The 18,844-nt window shown below is 30.8% G+C and overlaps 1 protein-coding gene across 3 annotated transcripts in view; it reads right to left on the bottom strand.

Annotated features, from left to right (window-relative positions):
* Nucleotides 1-18,844, bottom strand: part of LOC126748266 (uncharacterized) — a 51,359-nt gene that overhangs the window by 10,082 nt on the left and 22,433 nt on the right. For 2 of the 3 annotated variants that reach the window (XM_050457375.1, XM_050457376.1), the window contains exons 4-6: nt 16,392-16,553; nt 15,485-15,670; nt 6,294-6,539 (exon numbers count right to left, since the gene is read on the bottom strand). In XM_050457375.1, coding sequence (XP_050313332.1) covers nt 6,294-6,539; nt 15,485-15,670; nt 16,392-16,553 — 594 coding nt within the window. The remainder of the gene's footprint in view (nt 1-6,293; nt 6,540-15,484; nt 15,671-16,391; nt 16,554-18,844) is intronic. The other variant, XM_050457377.1, reaches the window with a different exon arrangement.

Consider the following 18,844-nt stretch of genomic DNA (forward strand, 5'->3'; position numbering starts at 1 on the left):
AGGCATTGGCGTGCATATAATTTTTGTTTCTCTGGCTCAGTATATATGTAGTAAATATGTTATTTTACAACCAACAAAAACATTTATCAAGTTACGCAAAACTCATGGTAAGATGAAATTTCATTGTTAAGCGAAATTTTTTGGTCTTATCGAAATCAAATATAAGTGAAGTTAACTACATATTCATAATTTTGCACCCACATTTTTAACGTCCAAAAATGCTTACCTATTCAGCATCACTATCCATCTCTTCAGAACTGGATTCGTCATTGGCATGAATTATAATTGGATTAATTCGCGGCAGATTAATTATTATACCTCAATTAAATTATTGTATTTAAGACTTATTGAACTTACATTAAATTAAATATAACGAAAGGTTTCATTATGTGAATAAGTATATTTTCTTCTTCTTTTCAATATTTGAGATAGTATTTTCTAAAATGATATTTAATATAAGTGACATAATACCCAAAATAAGTGACTCAATAATTTTAATGTCAAAAATTCAATTTAACCTTGAATTTTTATCTTAAAAAACGGTACTCTATTTTTGTTTACTAATCAAATATTAACGATATATCTTTTAACGTATATTGTATGTAAAAATTATAATTCAGGTTTATATATATCCAGGTCAAAAATGACACGTGTTAAGAAATTGATGCTGTCTTAAAATTTTATCATAAACTAACACATTATAAAATACCTAAAACTATTTACACTACTCAATTCATTATCACTAGTATCAAAAGGCCGCCAAAATGACATTTTTATTGTTCAAAAGTTGAGACGAAAGTAAATAAAATAAAACATCAACAGTATATAATAAATAGAATAACAACAAGAACTACAGTATAATATAAACGCGAAACCGATTTTAGGGTGAGCCAAGTCTGCACCATGTTGACTTTTTGACAAACTTAAAACATACTGACAAAATTCAAAATTGGTATAATTATTACCATATACAGACCTATATATTATGACACGTATTTTAAGAAATGGTTGATTCTTGAAAACTTTATTTCCACGTACAAAAGGGGTGGTTCAATAGCGCCCCGACAAGAAATATAAATACTATATACAAATTTTGAAATGGCACATTTTTAGGCTCAAAAATGCACAACTTTGTCCTAAATTTAACCATCTTCTTATCTCTTATATTTACCGAGATCCCAATAGTGAACTAGGAATTTGTAGCACGCCGTATAATTGCACGGTCCGTCAGAGGAATAGGATGTTTTTAAAATAATCATAAAATCATTAGTTTTTGCTTTAGGGAAAATTTATTGGTAGACCAACATACACAAAGATATAGCATTTGATTATACTCGGATGGATTTTCAGGTGTGGAAAAAAATATCAGGCATATGGTGACCGTTTCCAAGGCGTTCGTGGAAATTAGCCTCGACTTTTTGTAGCAAATCTTTATTGATTCCATAATTTTCTGGCAGATTACATCTTTCAATTCATCTAATTTACGACGATTATTTTCATAAACTTGAGGTCCCGAATAGGTCATAAAACGTCACCGAATCTTAAAATTAAATGGTTGGCAAACAAAGGACGAAAAACAGCCATGGATGCCCTGGCGGTCTGTGCTGTGGCTCCATCTTACTGATATCACAAACGATCACGGTCAATACGTCTTCTTTCTAACTCGGGGATAAAGGTGTTTACCATATTAACGTAACGTTTAGACGTTACTGAAACGGTAATCCCATTTTCTTCAAAAAAATAGGAACCTATTAAGCCGAATTTGTAATCAATTGAAATGCTTTGAGTCAAGGACTGAATGTAATCTAACGCACACCCCTTCCTTCCCTCCTAAAAACGTTCACTCTTTGAGCCGCACCCTGTATAATATCTAGTAAAAAAGTACGTTTATAAATAATAGAACCTAATACAAGTTAATATTTTACTTATATTCGTTTATTTAAAGAGAAATGTAAAATAACAATGATAAAACGTATAAAATAATCGCATTTCCTATTGTTGATCGCGCGACTCTGTCTAATATTCCGTTCACAATTCAATTTCAGCAGCATCGAGAGAATCTCGTATCTTCGTCTGTTACACGTTATCTGCACCGAACTTGCCTTGCCTATCTTTATCTGACAAATATTGATTGTTGAACGGGCCGGGGTGCCGTGGAAAGACTCGAATTGACCGTAAATATACAGGGTGTCTACTATAAAAACCGCCAAACTTTAAGAGGTGATTGATTTTATCAAATCTCTTTGTTTTTTTTTTCATATAAACAAGAATATCTCCGTTATTCTTACCATCACCTAAAATTTAGATATACCATCTAAAAGAGAATTAAATTTGATATAAGATTGGTATATTTAAGTTTTTGAGTAATTTCTTATACCGGGTGTTATCAGAAGTTAAATGTAACATTTGGTGCAAAATTAGTGGTATCTTCTTCGTTGTCGTTTTTCTAAAATTTGGTAAATAGAGATATGTTTTTTTTCAGCAAAAACTACAGCATTTAATATGCTTTCCAATGATATACTTACTTTTGTGATAGCTATTTGTTTTCACAGCAACATCGCGGGCAAAAGAAAGAAAACCACAAAAATTGAAAATTTTCAAATTTTATATTTCTTGATCTTTTGAGCACCAATGCGGTGAGTACTTGTAGATCTATCTTCCCTAACACAACAACTCCAAAAATTTCCATTAAAGAAGCCGTAAACAAATAACATATCGCGATATTCATTCTTTAAGAAAAAAGACAGGTTTTCCTTCTTTTGTAAATAGCAATGAATCCGCAAAAGAAGGAAATTTACAAACCATGTTTCACTTGATTTTAAAACTAAAGCATAGATATTTACAATTTGACAAGAACTGTCATTAAGTTTTCACTTCGACATAAGTAATTTGATTTGAACGTGCTTAAAAATATAATGCCTAGTTTCACAGACATTGAATATCGGGACATCTTATTTATTTAAGGTGTCACAAATAGAAACTGGCGGGAGGCAGCAAGGGAGTATGCGCTTCGTTTTCCTAATAGGCGGCAACCCCATAGAAGTACATTTGCAGAAGTTCTCAGACGTTGTGGGGAAACTGGTTCCTTTCGAGGTTTGCGGATTAGAGAAGGTGGTCAAAATGGTCAACGCTGGAGACAAGAACCTGCGATTATGAGAGCTGTTGCAGAAGATAGATCTAGAAGTATTCGCCGCATTGGTGTTGCATGAAGGATTCACCATTCCACTGCACATAGAGTTCTTAAAAAAATAATTTGCATCCATTTCATTTGAAAAAAGTCCAGGATTTATTGCCAGTGGATGGTGAGGTGAGGCTTTAATTCTGTAGGTGGTACTTGAATAAGTTGCAAGAGTGGGGAACAGATCAAATATTTTGGACCGATGAAGCAACATTTACAAGAGTCGGAATAATGAATTTAAGAAAAAACCATATATGGCATACAGAAAACCCTCATGCGACTGTTGTTTCACATTTTCAGCATGAGATAAAGGTCAACGTATGGATAGGATTAATGAGAGGTCGCCTTTTCGGGCCTTTAATAGTTCCTGATCGGCTCAATTCCAATGAGTTTTTAAATTTATTAAATAATGATCTTGTTGACTTTCTGGAAGAAATCCCTTTAGCCGCTAGATAGGAACTTTGGTTTCAAATAGACGGATGCCCAGCCCATAATGGTAGAATTGTGCAAAATTCCTTGAATCAATGCTTTGGGGAGAAATGGATCGGAAGATACGGTCCGGTAAGATGGCCGCCCAGAAGGCCTGACCTTACGCCCCTTGACTTTTATGTCTGGGGCACATTAAAATCTAATGTTTATAGTATTAACATTAATACTGGAACGAACTAATTAATCGAATTAGTGTGTGTTACAATGAAATGCGAATCAATCATGAAACTGAATCAATAAATAACAACTCTCAAGTCGACGTCATATATACGGACTTTTCTAGGGCCTTTGACCGACTCTTCCATGGTATTCTCGTTAACAACTTCGATCGAATTTATGGATTTTCTTCCGGCCTAACGAATCTTTTTAGATCCTACTTGAGTGACCGCCCCCAGTACATAGAATGCTATGGTCGAAGCTCGGCAAAGATTGTTGCCGCCTCTGGAGTTCCGCAGGGCTCAATTTCGGGACCGCTTTTTTTCAACTCATTTATTAATAAAATATCTGATGAACTTTCTGTAAATAGTCTATTATACGCGGACGATAAAAAAGTTTTTTATAGAATTAACAGCATTTTGGACTGTATTTTACTTCAAAGTGACTTAAAGAAACTTAATGCATGGTGTAAAAATAATAACCTGCCTCTAAATGCTGCTAAATGTAATGTTGTTTTTTTCAGTTTAAAGAAAAAAATAATTATTTATGACTATACCATAGACAATGTCACAGTCCCTAGATCAACAGTTTTGAATGACTTAGGCGTAACATTTGATAGCTCTCTTTCTTTTTAGCCACACATTACAGATATTGTCAAACGTAGCTACAGAATGCTAGGTTTTGTAATACGTAACTCTCATAATTTTAATAATATCCTCAGCCTAAAAATCTTATTCTTCTCATATGTCAGATCCATACTTGAGTATGCTTCTCAAGTTTCGTCCCCCTATTACCAAAACCATATAAATGAGACTGAAGGTATACAGAGAAAATTTCTAAAATTTCTTTGCTATAAATACGATGGAGTGTACCCAGAAATCGGCTTTCCACATGCACGGTTACTGGAAAGATTTTTTTTTCATTCTTTAGAAGATAGAAGAAAATCTGCTGATTTGCAGTTTCTATATAAATTAGTGAACAACTTAATCGACTTGCCAGAATTATTACAAGAACTGAACTTTCATATACCTCGCATATCAGCCAGAAACTCACATTTTACCTACCTAGACCAAGGACTAACATTAACAAATTTTCTCCACTACGCAGAGCCTGTAGCACATATAATTCTGTTCAGGGTCAATGTGACTTATTTAACTGTAGCATAGCAGATATCAAAAAAGTACACTATTCTTAGTAAAACTTTGCTTTTTTTTTCTTTACTTTCCTCATTGTTTTTCTTTTTAAGCATTTCGTTATTGTTATTGATTGTAAATGTATTTTTTTGCCCATTCAGTAATTGGATGTATTTCTGTTGAATGGCGTAAATAAAATAAAATAAAATAAATGCGACAAAAACGCGTTGAACTTGAACGGGTTGTTGATAGCGTCAGAAGAAGATGCATCAAATGTATTGAACAAGAGGGAAGACATTTTGAACAATTGTTATAATTTTAGGTTTGTTTAATGAAATTTTGAATATTTAATTTTGGTCAATTAAGAAATATAAAATTTGAAAATTTTTAATTTTTGTGGTTTTCTTTCTTTTGCCCATGATATTGCTGTGAAAACAAATAGCTATCACAAAAGAAGTATATCATTGGAAAGCGTCTTAAATGCAGTAGTTTTTGCTGAAAAAAAACATGTCATATACTAAATTTTAGAAAAACGACAACGAAGAAGATACCACTAATTTTGCACATTTCTCAAATGTAATATTTAACATTTAACTAACACCCGGTATAAAAAATTACTCAAAAACTTAAAAATATCCATCTTATAGCAATTTTAGTTCTCTTTCAGATTGTATATCTAAATTTTATGTGGTTATAAGAATAACGGAGATATTCTTGTTTATATGAAAAAAAAAAAAAGAAATTTGATAAAATCAAAAAATGTTAAATACCAGAGGAACTAACAACTTTTCGAAAAAATGTTATGCGACTTTTTTATTGCAAATGACTTGTTTAATCACCGGTAAATATCGGAATAAATTTTGCCGTTTATTTTAATGCGTAGACGTAGTATATTGATTGTACTCAATTTTGAAGCTTGACCAAGTAACTTCACCTAAACTATACAAAGAAACACTAAAACACTAGTAACATGCATGCAAAATTTGGCAAAAATCAGTACACTAGAAAAAAAGTTATTAAAAAAAATAAGAAAACAAAATATTTTTTTCAACACCTTAATTTTGGTTTTTCAAAAAAATTGTATAAAAGTTTGTTGCATTAATTTTTCATGTAGAATCGCCCACCTAAATCCTGATGCGTAATTTCGAAACACCCTGTATAAACAGATATTCAAATGTCGATACTTAATAATCAATATATTTGAAAGCGTCTTTAAGAACAAAAAACTTTCAACAGTTTTAAGCCATCCAGTACATACACAGCGTGTACTAAGATCACGAGCTCTCACAAAATCTTAACGACATATTATGAAGCTCTCACTAATGTAAGGGCAGTACCGAGTGAGGATTCAACGATCGAACCGGACTCGCCGGCCGCTACGTAATCGCAGTACGACAAGAGCAAGATGGCGGCATCTCGCGCCGCACCTGTCCGTGATTGTGGTACCGTCGAGGTTCCGGTGCCGACACGGTGGAGCGTCGCGACGCTGCTGGCACGCCGCGTCGACGACGAACCGGTGCGTCGCGTGGACGCCTGCGATGGCGTCGCGACGCTTCGCGCCAAAATAGGTAACGGCAGCGATCCTAAAAAAGAAACAACAACTCTGCTGGGGGTGAAGGAAGGATTTGTCGCGTCTTGAGACGAGTTTTTTTTTTGGGGGTTTTTTATTCATCCCTGGGCCTATTTTCTAAAAATTGATTTGCTAATTTAATATTATTTGAAGCTATTGATGATCCGTCCGAGGAATATACAGGGTGATTATAAGTAGGAAAATATTGAAAATTTAGCAACGTGTCAGTATTAAAATATAATAGGATGGGTACGAAATAAAACACGCAGATTGTTTTATCTTCTATTGAAAACGGTTCTAAAGGAACTAACTATTAAGACAAGAGAACCAAATAAAAATATCCATCGTTTGTGTTTATATTAACACCATTCAAATTTAAGACAGGCCGATGGTAATAAATTAGATAAGTAAAGTGCGGTCTCTACGGTGTCGAATTACAATTTTTGCTTCGACTTATTTGATATATTTAACACTCCCACTCAAAAAATGTAATAACATATTATACCGAGAGCACTATAATGAAACTACACTTATTTACTAATCAAAAAAAATTAAGAAGATAAAACAAATACAAAAAAGAACAAAAAAAAAACTTATTTTAATCCCAGTTTGAATATCTACAAACTTAGTAGTAGACAATAGCTTTGTGAATGCATCTGCCAGTTGTTCACTTGTGGAAATATATTTAAGGATTATATTATTCTGAATAACCTGTTCTCTTGAAAAATGATGTGTTTTGATCTTTTATGACTTACTGGATTTTTTTTGCAATAGCAATACATGCATTATTATTTTCATATATAGTAATTGGGCTTTTCCGATTTGGAGCCTGTCCAAATTTAAAAAATATCATCCACAAACCGTCTCGAAATTAAAATCTTGTTGATAATTGTGTATTAAACAGTTTTTCTTCAAAATCTGACATCACGATATCAGTCAGTAGGGGAGACAAACCAGAACCCATTGGTAAACCATCTATAATATATATCATTAAACCTAAAGAAATCTAAATTAAATCACGCACGCAACAAAGAAATGATTCCCGTTTTAGTTCTGGGTGTTTGATTTTGATGTTTATTTAAGCCATTTTCTATTATAGCTATTAGTTCGTTTCTGGTTATGCTGGGAAAAAGATTAACTATGTCAAAGGAGACAAGAAGATAATTTTTTTAAAAAGATACACAACACCTCACTAAAACACCTTATTTTAAAAACATTGTAATACGAAAACTCTCCCATATATCAATTTTTGACAAGAAAATTTTACAATGTTGCCATTTTTAACAAAATTCTTAATAAATAATATAATCTCAAATGCAGCATATAACTTATTAGGATAATCAAAGACTGATTTTTATCCAGGATGCCAAATTTACGAACATTTCAAATTTCAGTTCGCCGTGGACGTATATCTCACGTGCTCTTTTATTTTCATAAATTTTCAATAGCATTTATGTGTTAAAATGTTTTACGGTAAACAATGCTATAAGCCCATAAATCTGTAATTAAAAATCAAAATCGATTTATATGACTAAACAAAAGCTCGATAATTAAAACATCGGGCGTCCATTAAACAAATACGTTTTTCCGTTGGCCCAGTTTATTGGAAATATTTTCCTTTTTTATCCGGTTCAAAAATAGCTTCAAATGATGCATTAGGTACTTGAGAGTGACGGAATTTAATACAAAACACAATGCAAAAAACAGATAATAATAGTAATCTAATATGTAATAATATGCTAAACTATAAAGGTTTTATAAAATTTGCATACAACAACAATGATCACGTTAGAAGAATACAGTAATGGGAGTGATGAGATGATTTAAAGGTTCGTTAATTTTAATTTTATAAGCTTAGAAACATCAACAAGGGAATATTAAGACATGATCTGTTTAATGGAAAATTTCTTTAATGTTCTTAATCAAAAGCAAAAATTATCAATTTGATTGGACCTTGTGATGTAAAACTAAAAAGAATAGTAGTTAATTTTATTCTCAATTCAGGTAAATTTTTAAATTAAATATCGGAGCAGTATGTATATTTAATGAAAATGGCTCTTTTATAGCCCATATCTACACTTAATCTCTTGAGAGTGTCTCAAAATGTACGGTTGAATTAGAGGATTTCTCTTTGCACATGCATAAACTGCAATATTTTCTGATATCATTAAGCAATTCCCTTCCGTTAAGATTATTTGAGTATACATGAGCCAGAAAATTGTAATTTTCTTCAATTAATAACAGGTTCTGATTGCTAGCTACTTTATTATCGACTAGATAATCCTTGTGCTCTAGAATATGCAAAGAAAGCGGAAACGCCTTTTCATTTATCTCATACTTAAAAAACGATTCGAAATCTCAGTACTAAGCTTATCTAGAATTTCAATTAGAAAACATTTTGTAACTTGATATGTATGATATGAGTTACGTCATCTGCAACATTGCCTGGTATCTTAAGTTTTCTTCTTGTACTTTTTTTGATGGTCACTTCCATTTCTTCACAAAGTTGCTTAGTCTTGAAAATAACAAAATCACAGAAAGTTATTCTTCATTCCTGCAGATAGTCCTCCAACGTTTCCAACAGTGTGTTTTTTGCAAAGCAATGTCATATCAACTGTCTCAGTTTTTATATCCCGTAACTTCTTAAGGGTCTTTCGTATTTGATCAAGTTGCATTAATAAACTTCTTCTACTACTACATTGGCACTACATGTTGTATCAGACTAGCACTGTAATTTATGTGAATTTTTTGAGCACGTCCCATCGATGAGTAGATTTTGTAAAGAAAGTGTATATTTGTTTAACTGTGCCAAAAAAGGTTATTACTTGTAGATTGGCATAAGCTTCCACTAAATTAATCAGATGATTAATTATCATATATTCTTCTCTGTATGTATATTTGCCATAGTTGCATGATTATCATATGATTGGTATCTGCAATTATGTATAACTAAAAAGCATTTTTTCAGCTTTTCTAGAATAACATTTGTCATATATTTCACGTCCTTCATGGAATCCGTATTTCATGGGAATTAAATCATTGATCGACTCCTTGATTTTCACGATTTTTTTCCACTTCCACATATCAAACTTTTTGAGATATTTTCTCCTTACAGCTTATTTCTGGCGTAATATCGAAAGAAAAGCTGAAGCACTTCTTAACTTTGTTCCAAAGTAATAAACTTAGATCGTTAAATATCATGAGAGAAGTATGACAATGATCGTTGATTTGCACCCACTCTATCTACGTGAGTCTTTGTAAAAGCAAGAAGAAAGGTTCATAGAGAACATATTAAATGGCGCGGTTAACGAAATGATTAGCACGTTATGAAGAAGGAAAGCAACGGATTATTATTATATATAAGAAATTGTAAAAAGCAAGAACGATGTATTAAGAGATTATGAAGAGTTAAGACAAGAGTCAAGAGGGAGTTGAAAAACTGAGTGCAAGAATGATGTAATTAATCATTAGTCATTGGATTTAATTAATGCTGACTTACAGAGGATCTCTGATTGGGCTGACAAAAACTCACTTTTTATAAATTCTGGTAAAACACAGGCAATCCAGTTCTCATGAAATGAACGTACCTTGAATAATGGAGCACCAAGTAAATTAAATATTAAGAGTGTTGAATTGGAATGGGTAGATCAACTAAAAAATCTGGGCCTTTGTATGGATAATCGAATATCATTTAATGCGCATGCAAATAAGATCTGTCAACAGTCATATTATAAATTAAAGTCATTATATGAATTTAAGGATATTTTGCCTGCTGGTACAAAAAAAATCCTTACACAGAGTTTAGTGCTTAGTATTGCTGGATACTTAAATATTGTATATGGTCCTTTTTTAACTCAACAAAATAAATATAAAATCCAGAAAATTCAAAATAACTGTGTAAGATTTACTAGAAATTTGCCTCGGAGGGTTCATGTGAGTGAGCATGTAAAGCAGGTCTATAGTCTTAATATGGCCCATAGAAGATTTTGGGGTATAAGCTACACTGTACATAAATTACTTAATTTTCATGAACCAGAATATCTGTCAGAATTCCTTATTCAAAGGGGAGATACGCAGATTGTAAATATTCGCTATAAAAGCACACTGGCAATCCCCCAGCATAAGACTGAATTTCTGAAAAGTTCTTTCATATATACTTCTGCCTGTATTTACAACGGCCTACCTGCAGAAATTAAAGATTTAGGCATGGCCTCTTTTAAGTCTAAATTTAAACAAATTTTGGAGGCTGCTGATATTTTAATACGGGTGTAACGTTGATTCTGGTATGGTTGGTTCTCTAAATCATTTTTGTTCAAATTTTTATTTTTAAGAAAATTGTGTGTTGAAAAATGTCCTTTTATTATTTATTGTGGTGGCTGTTTTGTGTAGCTGTATTTATTTCGAGTATTTCCAACAGATCAAGTTTATTGCTTTTCCGACAGAAATCTAACAGCTTTGAGTCAGTAGCTGGGTTAAAAGTGTGGTTATTAGTATAAACATGTTTTGCAAAGTTACACTCTACAATATTTATTGATACGTGTAGAAAATCTTCTTATAAATAAGTGGAGGTAGACAGACTGAAGGATTTTCACTTTTCATATAGTTAGAAAAAGTAAAGTTCTTAATTGAATATTTATTATAAATGCCAGTGATCTTCCTTAAGATGTTGTTTACCAAAAGGATAATCTGCAGCCAAGGGAATCCACAAATGAAGCAACAGGTCTCACACGAAACGCTTCTTTGTGTATTTTAGGCGTTCTTGCGTTTACAGGGCACAAGTTAAACTTGGCACATTCGAAATACTTAATGTAGAGTTAAAAAACGCTGACCACTCTTTATTTTTGAGCAAAAAAGTTAGTGTTGTCTTTATTAATAGTAACACAATCATTTAAGGATATAAAGTTAGAATCATCAGCAAATGTTCGTCCATTGCTTGACATGAGCCTCCTTTGATTGCTTCCACATTCTCTATGTTGTGTCAACCTTGGTATTAAATATTAAGTCGTGGGACTTAATTTTGTTCTTAAGAGAAATCATCTTAATTTTGTGGATTCTTTGACCTCTGCTTTTTATCTTATTCATAAATAATATTTCTGAGCAAAGAAGTAAACACCTTGATAAACTACGATGCCCAAAAGTATACTGTAGTAATTACCCCTATTGAAGACTGCAGTAAATTCTACCATTTGAATAAATAAATATTGAAGACAATGAGAACTTGGTAAATAACTATAAAAGCTTATACGGTCTCGTTAGGTAACTTTGAATAAGTCGCACAGCATTAAAAAATTCTACCAAATAAGGTAGTTTATTATAGTAATTTACTAAAGTTCGTTTATTCATCTCTTGTAGAAACTATATCAAATTATTGCATTGCTGTATGGGGAGCAACAAATAAAACAATTATAGAACCTTTAGTAATTACCCAGAAATAGATATTAAAATGATTTTAAGAAAACCTTAACTGTACTCATCTACTGCTCTTTTCTCTGAAGTTAATGTATTAAAGATAAGCCAGTTTTATATTAAAGTAGTAATTAAATCATACAATCATTTTTAAGGTTTCCAACTCATACATTTAATTAGGGCAAACTGTAATAAAGAAGCAGTAACACAAAATGTAAAACTTGAAAAATATCAAAAATGTATTTTTTATATTGTGCCAAAAATGTACAATATGCTTCCATTTGATATAAAAAATAAAAACATTAGTAAAATAAAACGCAAAATTAATATGGTTATTTGTAAGTAATATAGATTAGTTTAGTAGATCAATTTGTTCATGCTTACTTCTTAATATACTCTCTCGTATAACTTATTCGTTTCATCATTTATATATTTAAATATTTACTATAATATTATATTTATGTGCACATACCGATTGTAATCCATTGTGCACTTTAAATAGTTATATATATTATATTTGAATTAGTTATGTGAATATGTATTCATAAAATAATAAAACGGGCACCATAGGCATTTACGTTATGCATTTATATAATTTTAACTTAGATGTTATAATTTCTCTTGAAGTAATTTTCAAATTCTTTAGTGAGGTTCCAACTTGTCTCTAAGAAAGTAAATAAAATTAATATTTTTTCCTAATTCCCAATTATTTGGAAATACAAAAAAAAATAGTCTTGCTATCATAGGGCCTAAGGGCGATTAAGATTTCGTATGATATGACGTAAATGAAAATAGAATTTGCTATAGTCTCAACTTTCTTGAACAAGGCGTAAATCAAACCTTAATTCGTCGGTAAAAAGAATGTAAGCCCATTCACACTCTTGCCAGTTTTGATCCATTGTTGGCTTATTCTAATCTCCTTGCGCAAAATTAAAAAAAAGTATAGCGAGTCGTTTGTTACTTAAAAAATAATACGAGTACAAGAGTAGATAATTTGAGTGCAGAAATGCTAAAACAGCTTTCTCCAAGCGGTGTAAATTTATTATGGAAGATCTGGAAAACTGGGCAGAGTAGAGCTATTAAATTTTATCCACTTTCATTCCATGTCATAAAAAATGGTCAAGTGAAAAATATAGCAACTATAAGCGACGAAAGCCAACTCCTCAGACAACTAAGTCATCTACCTAGGACATGCCAGACTTCCGTAATACTTGCAAAGGATTAAAACATCCAAGAAATTAGCTAAAATCTGTGGCTAATAGCCGTTGCTGACCCGCTTCATATAACTATCAAATATGGTACCAGAGGCATAGTCATAAAAATCACCAGCAACAATACGCTCTTAAAACCCCAACCTGAATGTAAAGCATTTATTGGCAGCACGAGAATCCACGTCTAAAAGCTGATCACTGGCACACATGACATCATGACTTATGGCAATAATCCAGTTATGTTGCTATGACCACCTATCAGAAAAATTGAGGACCTCAACATAGCTCAACATTAGCTCAACTATTATTCTGATGACCTGGACCGACTCATAAAGCAACCTTTCGTTAACAAACATATGAGCTGATTTACTATCCTCACAATAGTACTTATCATAGTACTGATTGCCCTCTACATCACCTGTAAATATAAAACACGAGGAAATTTGAGAATTCAGCAGCTAGACATCTATATAGTGCCTTTTCTAAAAAATATAAGATCAAACATCCATATTGGAGATCCCTTAGAGGAAGAAGAACTCAACAGATGTCTTAAAAAGTTGTAAGTTAAAGAGTATGTAATCTATTCCTTATTGTTTGAGCAGAAACACTAATGCCATGATCATTTTGAAGCTCACTTCTTGGTTGGCAGTAATATTGGTATTTTGTAATACCTGAAGGCTAAACAAATCATGTTGTTATTGTTAAACCAGCATGTCTTTCTCTCATATTACCACTGCTCCTGGTGTTCCTATAATGCTCTTGGTAGAATTTACAGCTTCTGTAACGTTGTTCCATACCATATCATACCAATAGCTGGTAGCTGTGTTTCACAGTCAAAATGTTGCCTTTGAAATAGTTATGACTATACTAACAGCAAAAATTGTACTGAATACGCATTGAGGAATTTAAACTATTTATTCAATACTAAGAAAAAGAATTAATGTAATAAGGTAGGTTTAAAGGAATGTCCAACAAATAATAAACAAAATTTATCTTTAAAATAATTTTTTTCGCCATTTTGATGTGTATATTAGGAGAATCAACAAATTAAAAATAATAATCAAGAAATTATTTTCAATATAAATGAACTGATTCTGAACAATTCCAAACAGGCCATGTATAAAAAAAAAAATAAGAATTAAATTTTAATTTTTTATAAACTAATTTCTAGGACTAATCAAATTCTGTTCGCAAATTTTTAAAAATGATTTATTTTCGTAATTTTTTCAAATTTCAATTAATTTTATTAATTTTGTAAATAACATTTAGAATATTTTCTTTGGAAAAGTTTTTTTTTTATTGTGTTTGAATTTGAATAATAAAACACTATTATTCTAGTAAAAAAAATATTTAGGTTTCGTTATATTCATATTTTATTCTCCACTTGTTAAAATAATTACGTTACTTCTCATTTTTTTTTCAATTAAGTTATTCTAATAAATTTTCTGATTATTTTCAAATTTATTCAATAAACCTTATCGAATACGTCTATGCTATATTTATTGAAATTAATTTCATTACATTCGCTTAATCTAAATTTTATTGATGATTATTATCTTAATTTTTCCCAGGTAAGAATTATTCAGTAAAATTTTTTAGATAATTTATTTGTTAAAATTAAATTTTTTTTGCAGGAAATTTGTTCATTTAAATTGTTTGTCATCAATTTTGGCTAACTTAGTATTTATTTCCATTACGTTTATTCTTGATTCCTTATATAATAAATTCAGAAACTCCTCTAAAAATTGTTATTAAATTCTTATTTGCTCAATTAATTTATTCATTATATTTACATAATCAAAATTTTCAAATTATTATTTAATCTTTTTTATAGAATTTATTCATTAACATGGCTCGAAGATCCTATGAGTTGGCATTTTTCTTCTATATGGAATTTTTCTGCTAATACTCATTGTTTCAATTTTAAAATTTATTTGCTAAGATTCTAGCCTCAATAGGTCCTTAGGGTCCACTTGATCAAAACTATTATTTTTAATAATTGTTATTCAATTTATTTTCGATTAAACTAAAAGGAAATATGAGATGTACAGCATATTACCATACACAATTGCTGAGTTTTTCAACCATAAATTTATTAAAAAAAAAACATTAGAAAGCTTATCAAAATTAAAATAAACGAACCAATGAACTAAATACATTTCTAAACATAATTCTACACACATTTTCCATAATGCGAACATCTTCAGTTCTTACTGCTTTCAAAACACTGATTTACACAAAAAGTCTTAAGGGACTGCGAAAATATTAATTAAAAACTGTAAATCAGCCCCTTAAGAAATATTTTACTCCACTTAAATTATTAAATATTAAGGAAACTTACCTGGATCACTGGAAAATAAAATAGGAGGGGCTAAATTGGCGTTGCCAAATCTATGTCTATGGTGTCCAGATCCATATAGGTTTTGATTAAATAGATGCAGTACGAAGCAGATAAGGCCTGATAGGATGGCGATACCTGATAGAACTCCAGCAAACGTGGAGAAGTCTTTTGTTATTACCTGTATATCTAAATTTAAAAAAGAAATGGCTCATGAAGAAACTGTTCTAAAATGTTTTTTTTGGTTTTTAAAGAGTTTTACAAAAAAAAATTAGACTGTTTAATATCATTTTAATTTTCGCTTTAAAACGGATTATAATTGAATTTTATGCCAAAAAGAATCTCTTATAAAAGGACTTGACTAAAGGGCTTTTAGAGAGAAGTGCTTGTTAAAATCGCAAGAAGACTCTTATTAAAGGGCCAGGTAAGCCAATAAAATCAATTTAAAAAAATGGTTCTATGAAAAAGCTAATTTAATAAAATGTGCCAAAGAAAATTAGCTCAAAATCTGTATGTTAAAAAACAAAAAAATATATAAAAAGGGTTAGTGTTCCCACTTTTATTTCTCTAGAGAGTGTAAATACCTCATTAATCAGTTTATGATCAAAAAGGGGTCTGCTATAAATTCAACTTTATCTTTTTTATTAATCTTTTCACTGTTAGGTTAAGGGCTTTTGAAAAATTTATGCTTATATGCAAACCCTTAAAAATAATTTTATGAGCTTATATTTAAGGGCGGTAACATGAGGTACAAAATTGAACCAATATATTAAAAAACTATTTTCGATGACGTGGTAAAGACGAATATGCGGTCAAATCCTTTAAAGTTTCGCCGCATAAAGTATAACTTTAAATGATAAATACCGTGAATGATAATTTTTTGGTAATTTATTTTTAAAAAAGTTCTTACCTTCGGCACAGAATACCCTTTTCGTCGGCTTTTGCATAGCAACGGAATGGTAGCCATTTTGGCACTGACAGATGGCATTATGGTGGATCTGAATGCATGAGGAATGTTGATCCATATATTCGCAGGCCTCGTGGTAGTAACACTGTTCTCCCAATTTTTTAGCTAAAATTAAATAGAGAAACTCAAAAGAATGCTTAAAAGTTATCTATCTTTAAGTTATAGTTCAAATTAAACAAGGTTCTAGAAAAGGACACTTCCTCACTGCTTTTCAATAAGAAATTGAAGTGTTCATGTATGCAAATACAGTTCAATTAAGCCTTTATAATGTTATTTTTGATCTTGGAAAAAATATCAACGAAACGACCATCGAACAACCCTGGATTCGTCACCCCAAATAACGACTACAAACGAAAAGTTATTTATAACCGATTCTCACAGTTTACTATCGATCCACATTTATTTACTTGTAAAAGTCAATCCTTACGCAAAAGAAACGATAATAAATAAAAAATACGTCAAAGGCTTAAATAATTTAAATTATATTGTAACACAGTCATTGCAAAAATTTCCATACACTTTTCCCCTTATTAAAAAAGGTGTCATCCCAAAACATGAATAATTCAAGTAATGAAAATGAATAATCCGGCCTTATTCGAAGTTCTCACGCGATCAGGTTTCAAGATGAGCTGTTTTTTTAATAACAATATTTAATTTTTTAAGTAAAGTAAAAAATGCGTAACTTAAATGGATACGACTCACACTTCATATGATTTATTGAATTTTAGCTAATAGAAAGCATTAAATTATTAAGAGTTATTTTTGGAGTGCACGACATATGTTATTAATAATTCTTTTTAATAATAGTAGTAACATTTTGAACGATACATTTTTCATTTTGTCTCATTTTCCTTGAATAAAAATTTAAAAAATAGCAACAAATTCCAAATATATGATAAAATAATAAGTTGAAAAAAAATCACAGGTGTTTGAAAGGGTCATCCCCAAATATGAATAAACAAATAAATAGTAATAAACAATTTAGCATTTTAAAATCTAAAGGCTAAGAAATGTTCGAAAGATAATAACTGATTAGTCCAAGTGCCTTGGCTAAAAAAGTCAATATCCTAGCATCACTGAACACGATGAGACCATATTAGCCAAAATAAAATGGTTTATATAATCCTGATGATTCATGTTCCTCTAATAGAAATAAGAATTTTGTTTTTACATGAACTGTGAGTTGAGCTAGGACTAAGACGTGTTAAGAGTAATATATTTCTCTTACTCTTTCCATGCATTAGAGTGAGCGGAAGCTTACAAGAAGGCAATCATCAAATCACAAATTTGATCAGGATAACTAACAAACGTTGTGCGCTAGAGTGAGAAGAAACCATTTAACGATAATAGCTGATTAGTCCAAGTGCTTTGGATAAAAAAAATCAATATGGTAGCAGCATTAAACCCGATTTTTATTACCAGAAGACTAAATTAGCCAAAATAGAAAAGCTATCAAAATTGTTTGACTTAAGATGCTTTTTATAATACAAAGTGAAAAAAATTGTTTAATATTCAGAAAATATATATTTTAGGTTATTTATTCGTGTTTTCTGAAAATACCCTTGGTTTTAATTTTCTGAAAATATTTAAAATTGTTATTTTAATAAAGGATCTGTGTGGAGAAGGCAAAAGGCTTTTCTATGAATACTTTAAATACACCCAACAGAATTGATAAAAAATGCATAACTTAACTGGACACGGCTCACACTTTTAACGTACTGTTTATGGGTAAACTCGCTAAGTGAAGTATATATTTTATCAAAAAGAGGAAAGATTTTGCTATTTAATTTATATTATATTAACCCACTTAGTTTTAAGTTATTGCTGCATAAATGACATATGAATATGGACACCATTTTATGTATCCTAAAAAATAAATGTTCTTTATTGAAATGCAATGGAAAAAATTATTGAAGTGCATCATATTATGTAATTAAAATTTATAATATTTAAATATATTTTTTCCACCCATTTAATCGTATATTAACCCAGTTGGTTGGAAATTATTACTACATAAATGTCCTACAAAGTCCTACAAATGTCCTACTTTTAAGGTATTTCTATAAAAAATTATTGAAGCAAGGGCAATATATATAACAGGATCACATTTAAATGTGATCATGAACGGGTATACAAAACAATGCATCACTTAAATGCACATGACTCACACTTTTATTTTACTGTTTATTGGTAAACTAGCTAAATGATTCGTACGAAAAAAAGTGGAAGAGCTTTTACTATTTCAAAAATGTACATATGTATGTATATGTAGAGCTTACCAAAAATCATTTGCAAAATTTAATATTTACCATATTTGAATACATTCCCCACTCATTTAATTTATAATAAATTACAACTAACTGCGCTAATCGTACATTAACCCAGTTAGTTGTAAA

This window comes from Anthonomus grandis, chromosome 22 (genome assembly GCF_022605725.1).
Source record: "Anthonomus grandis grandis chromosome 22, icAntGran1.3, whole genome shotgun sequence".
NCBI classification, from domain to species: domain Eukaryota; kingdom Metazoa; phylum Arthropoda; class Insecta; order Coleoptera; family Curculionidae; genus Anthonomus; species Anthonomus grandis.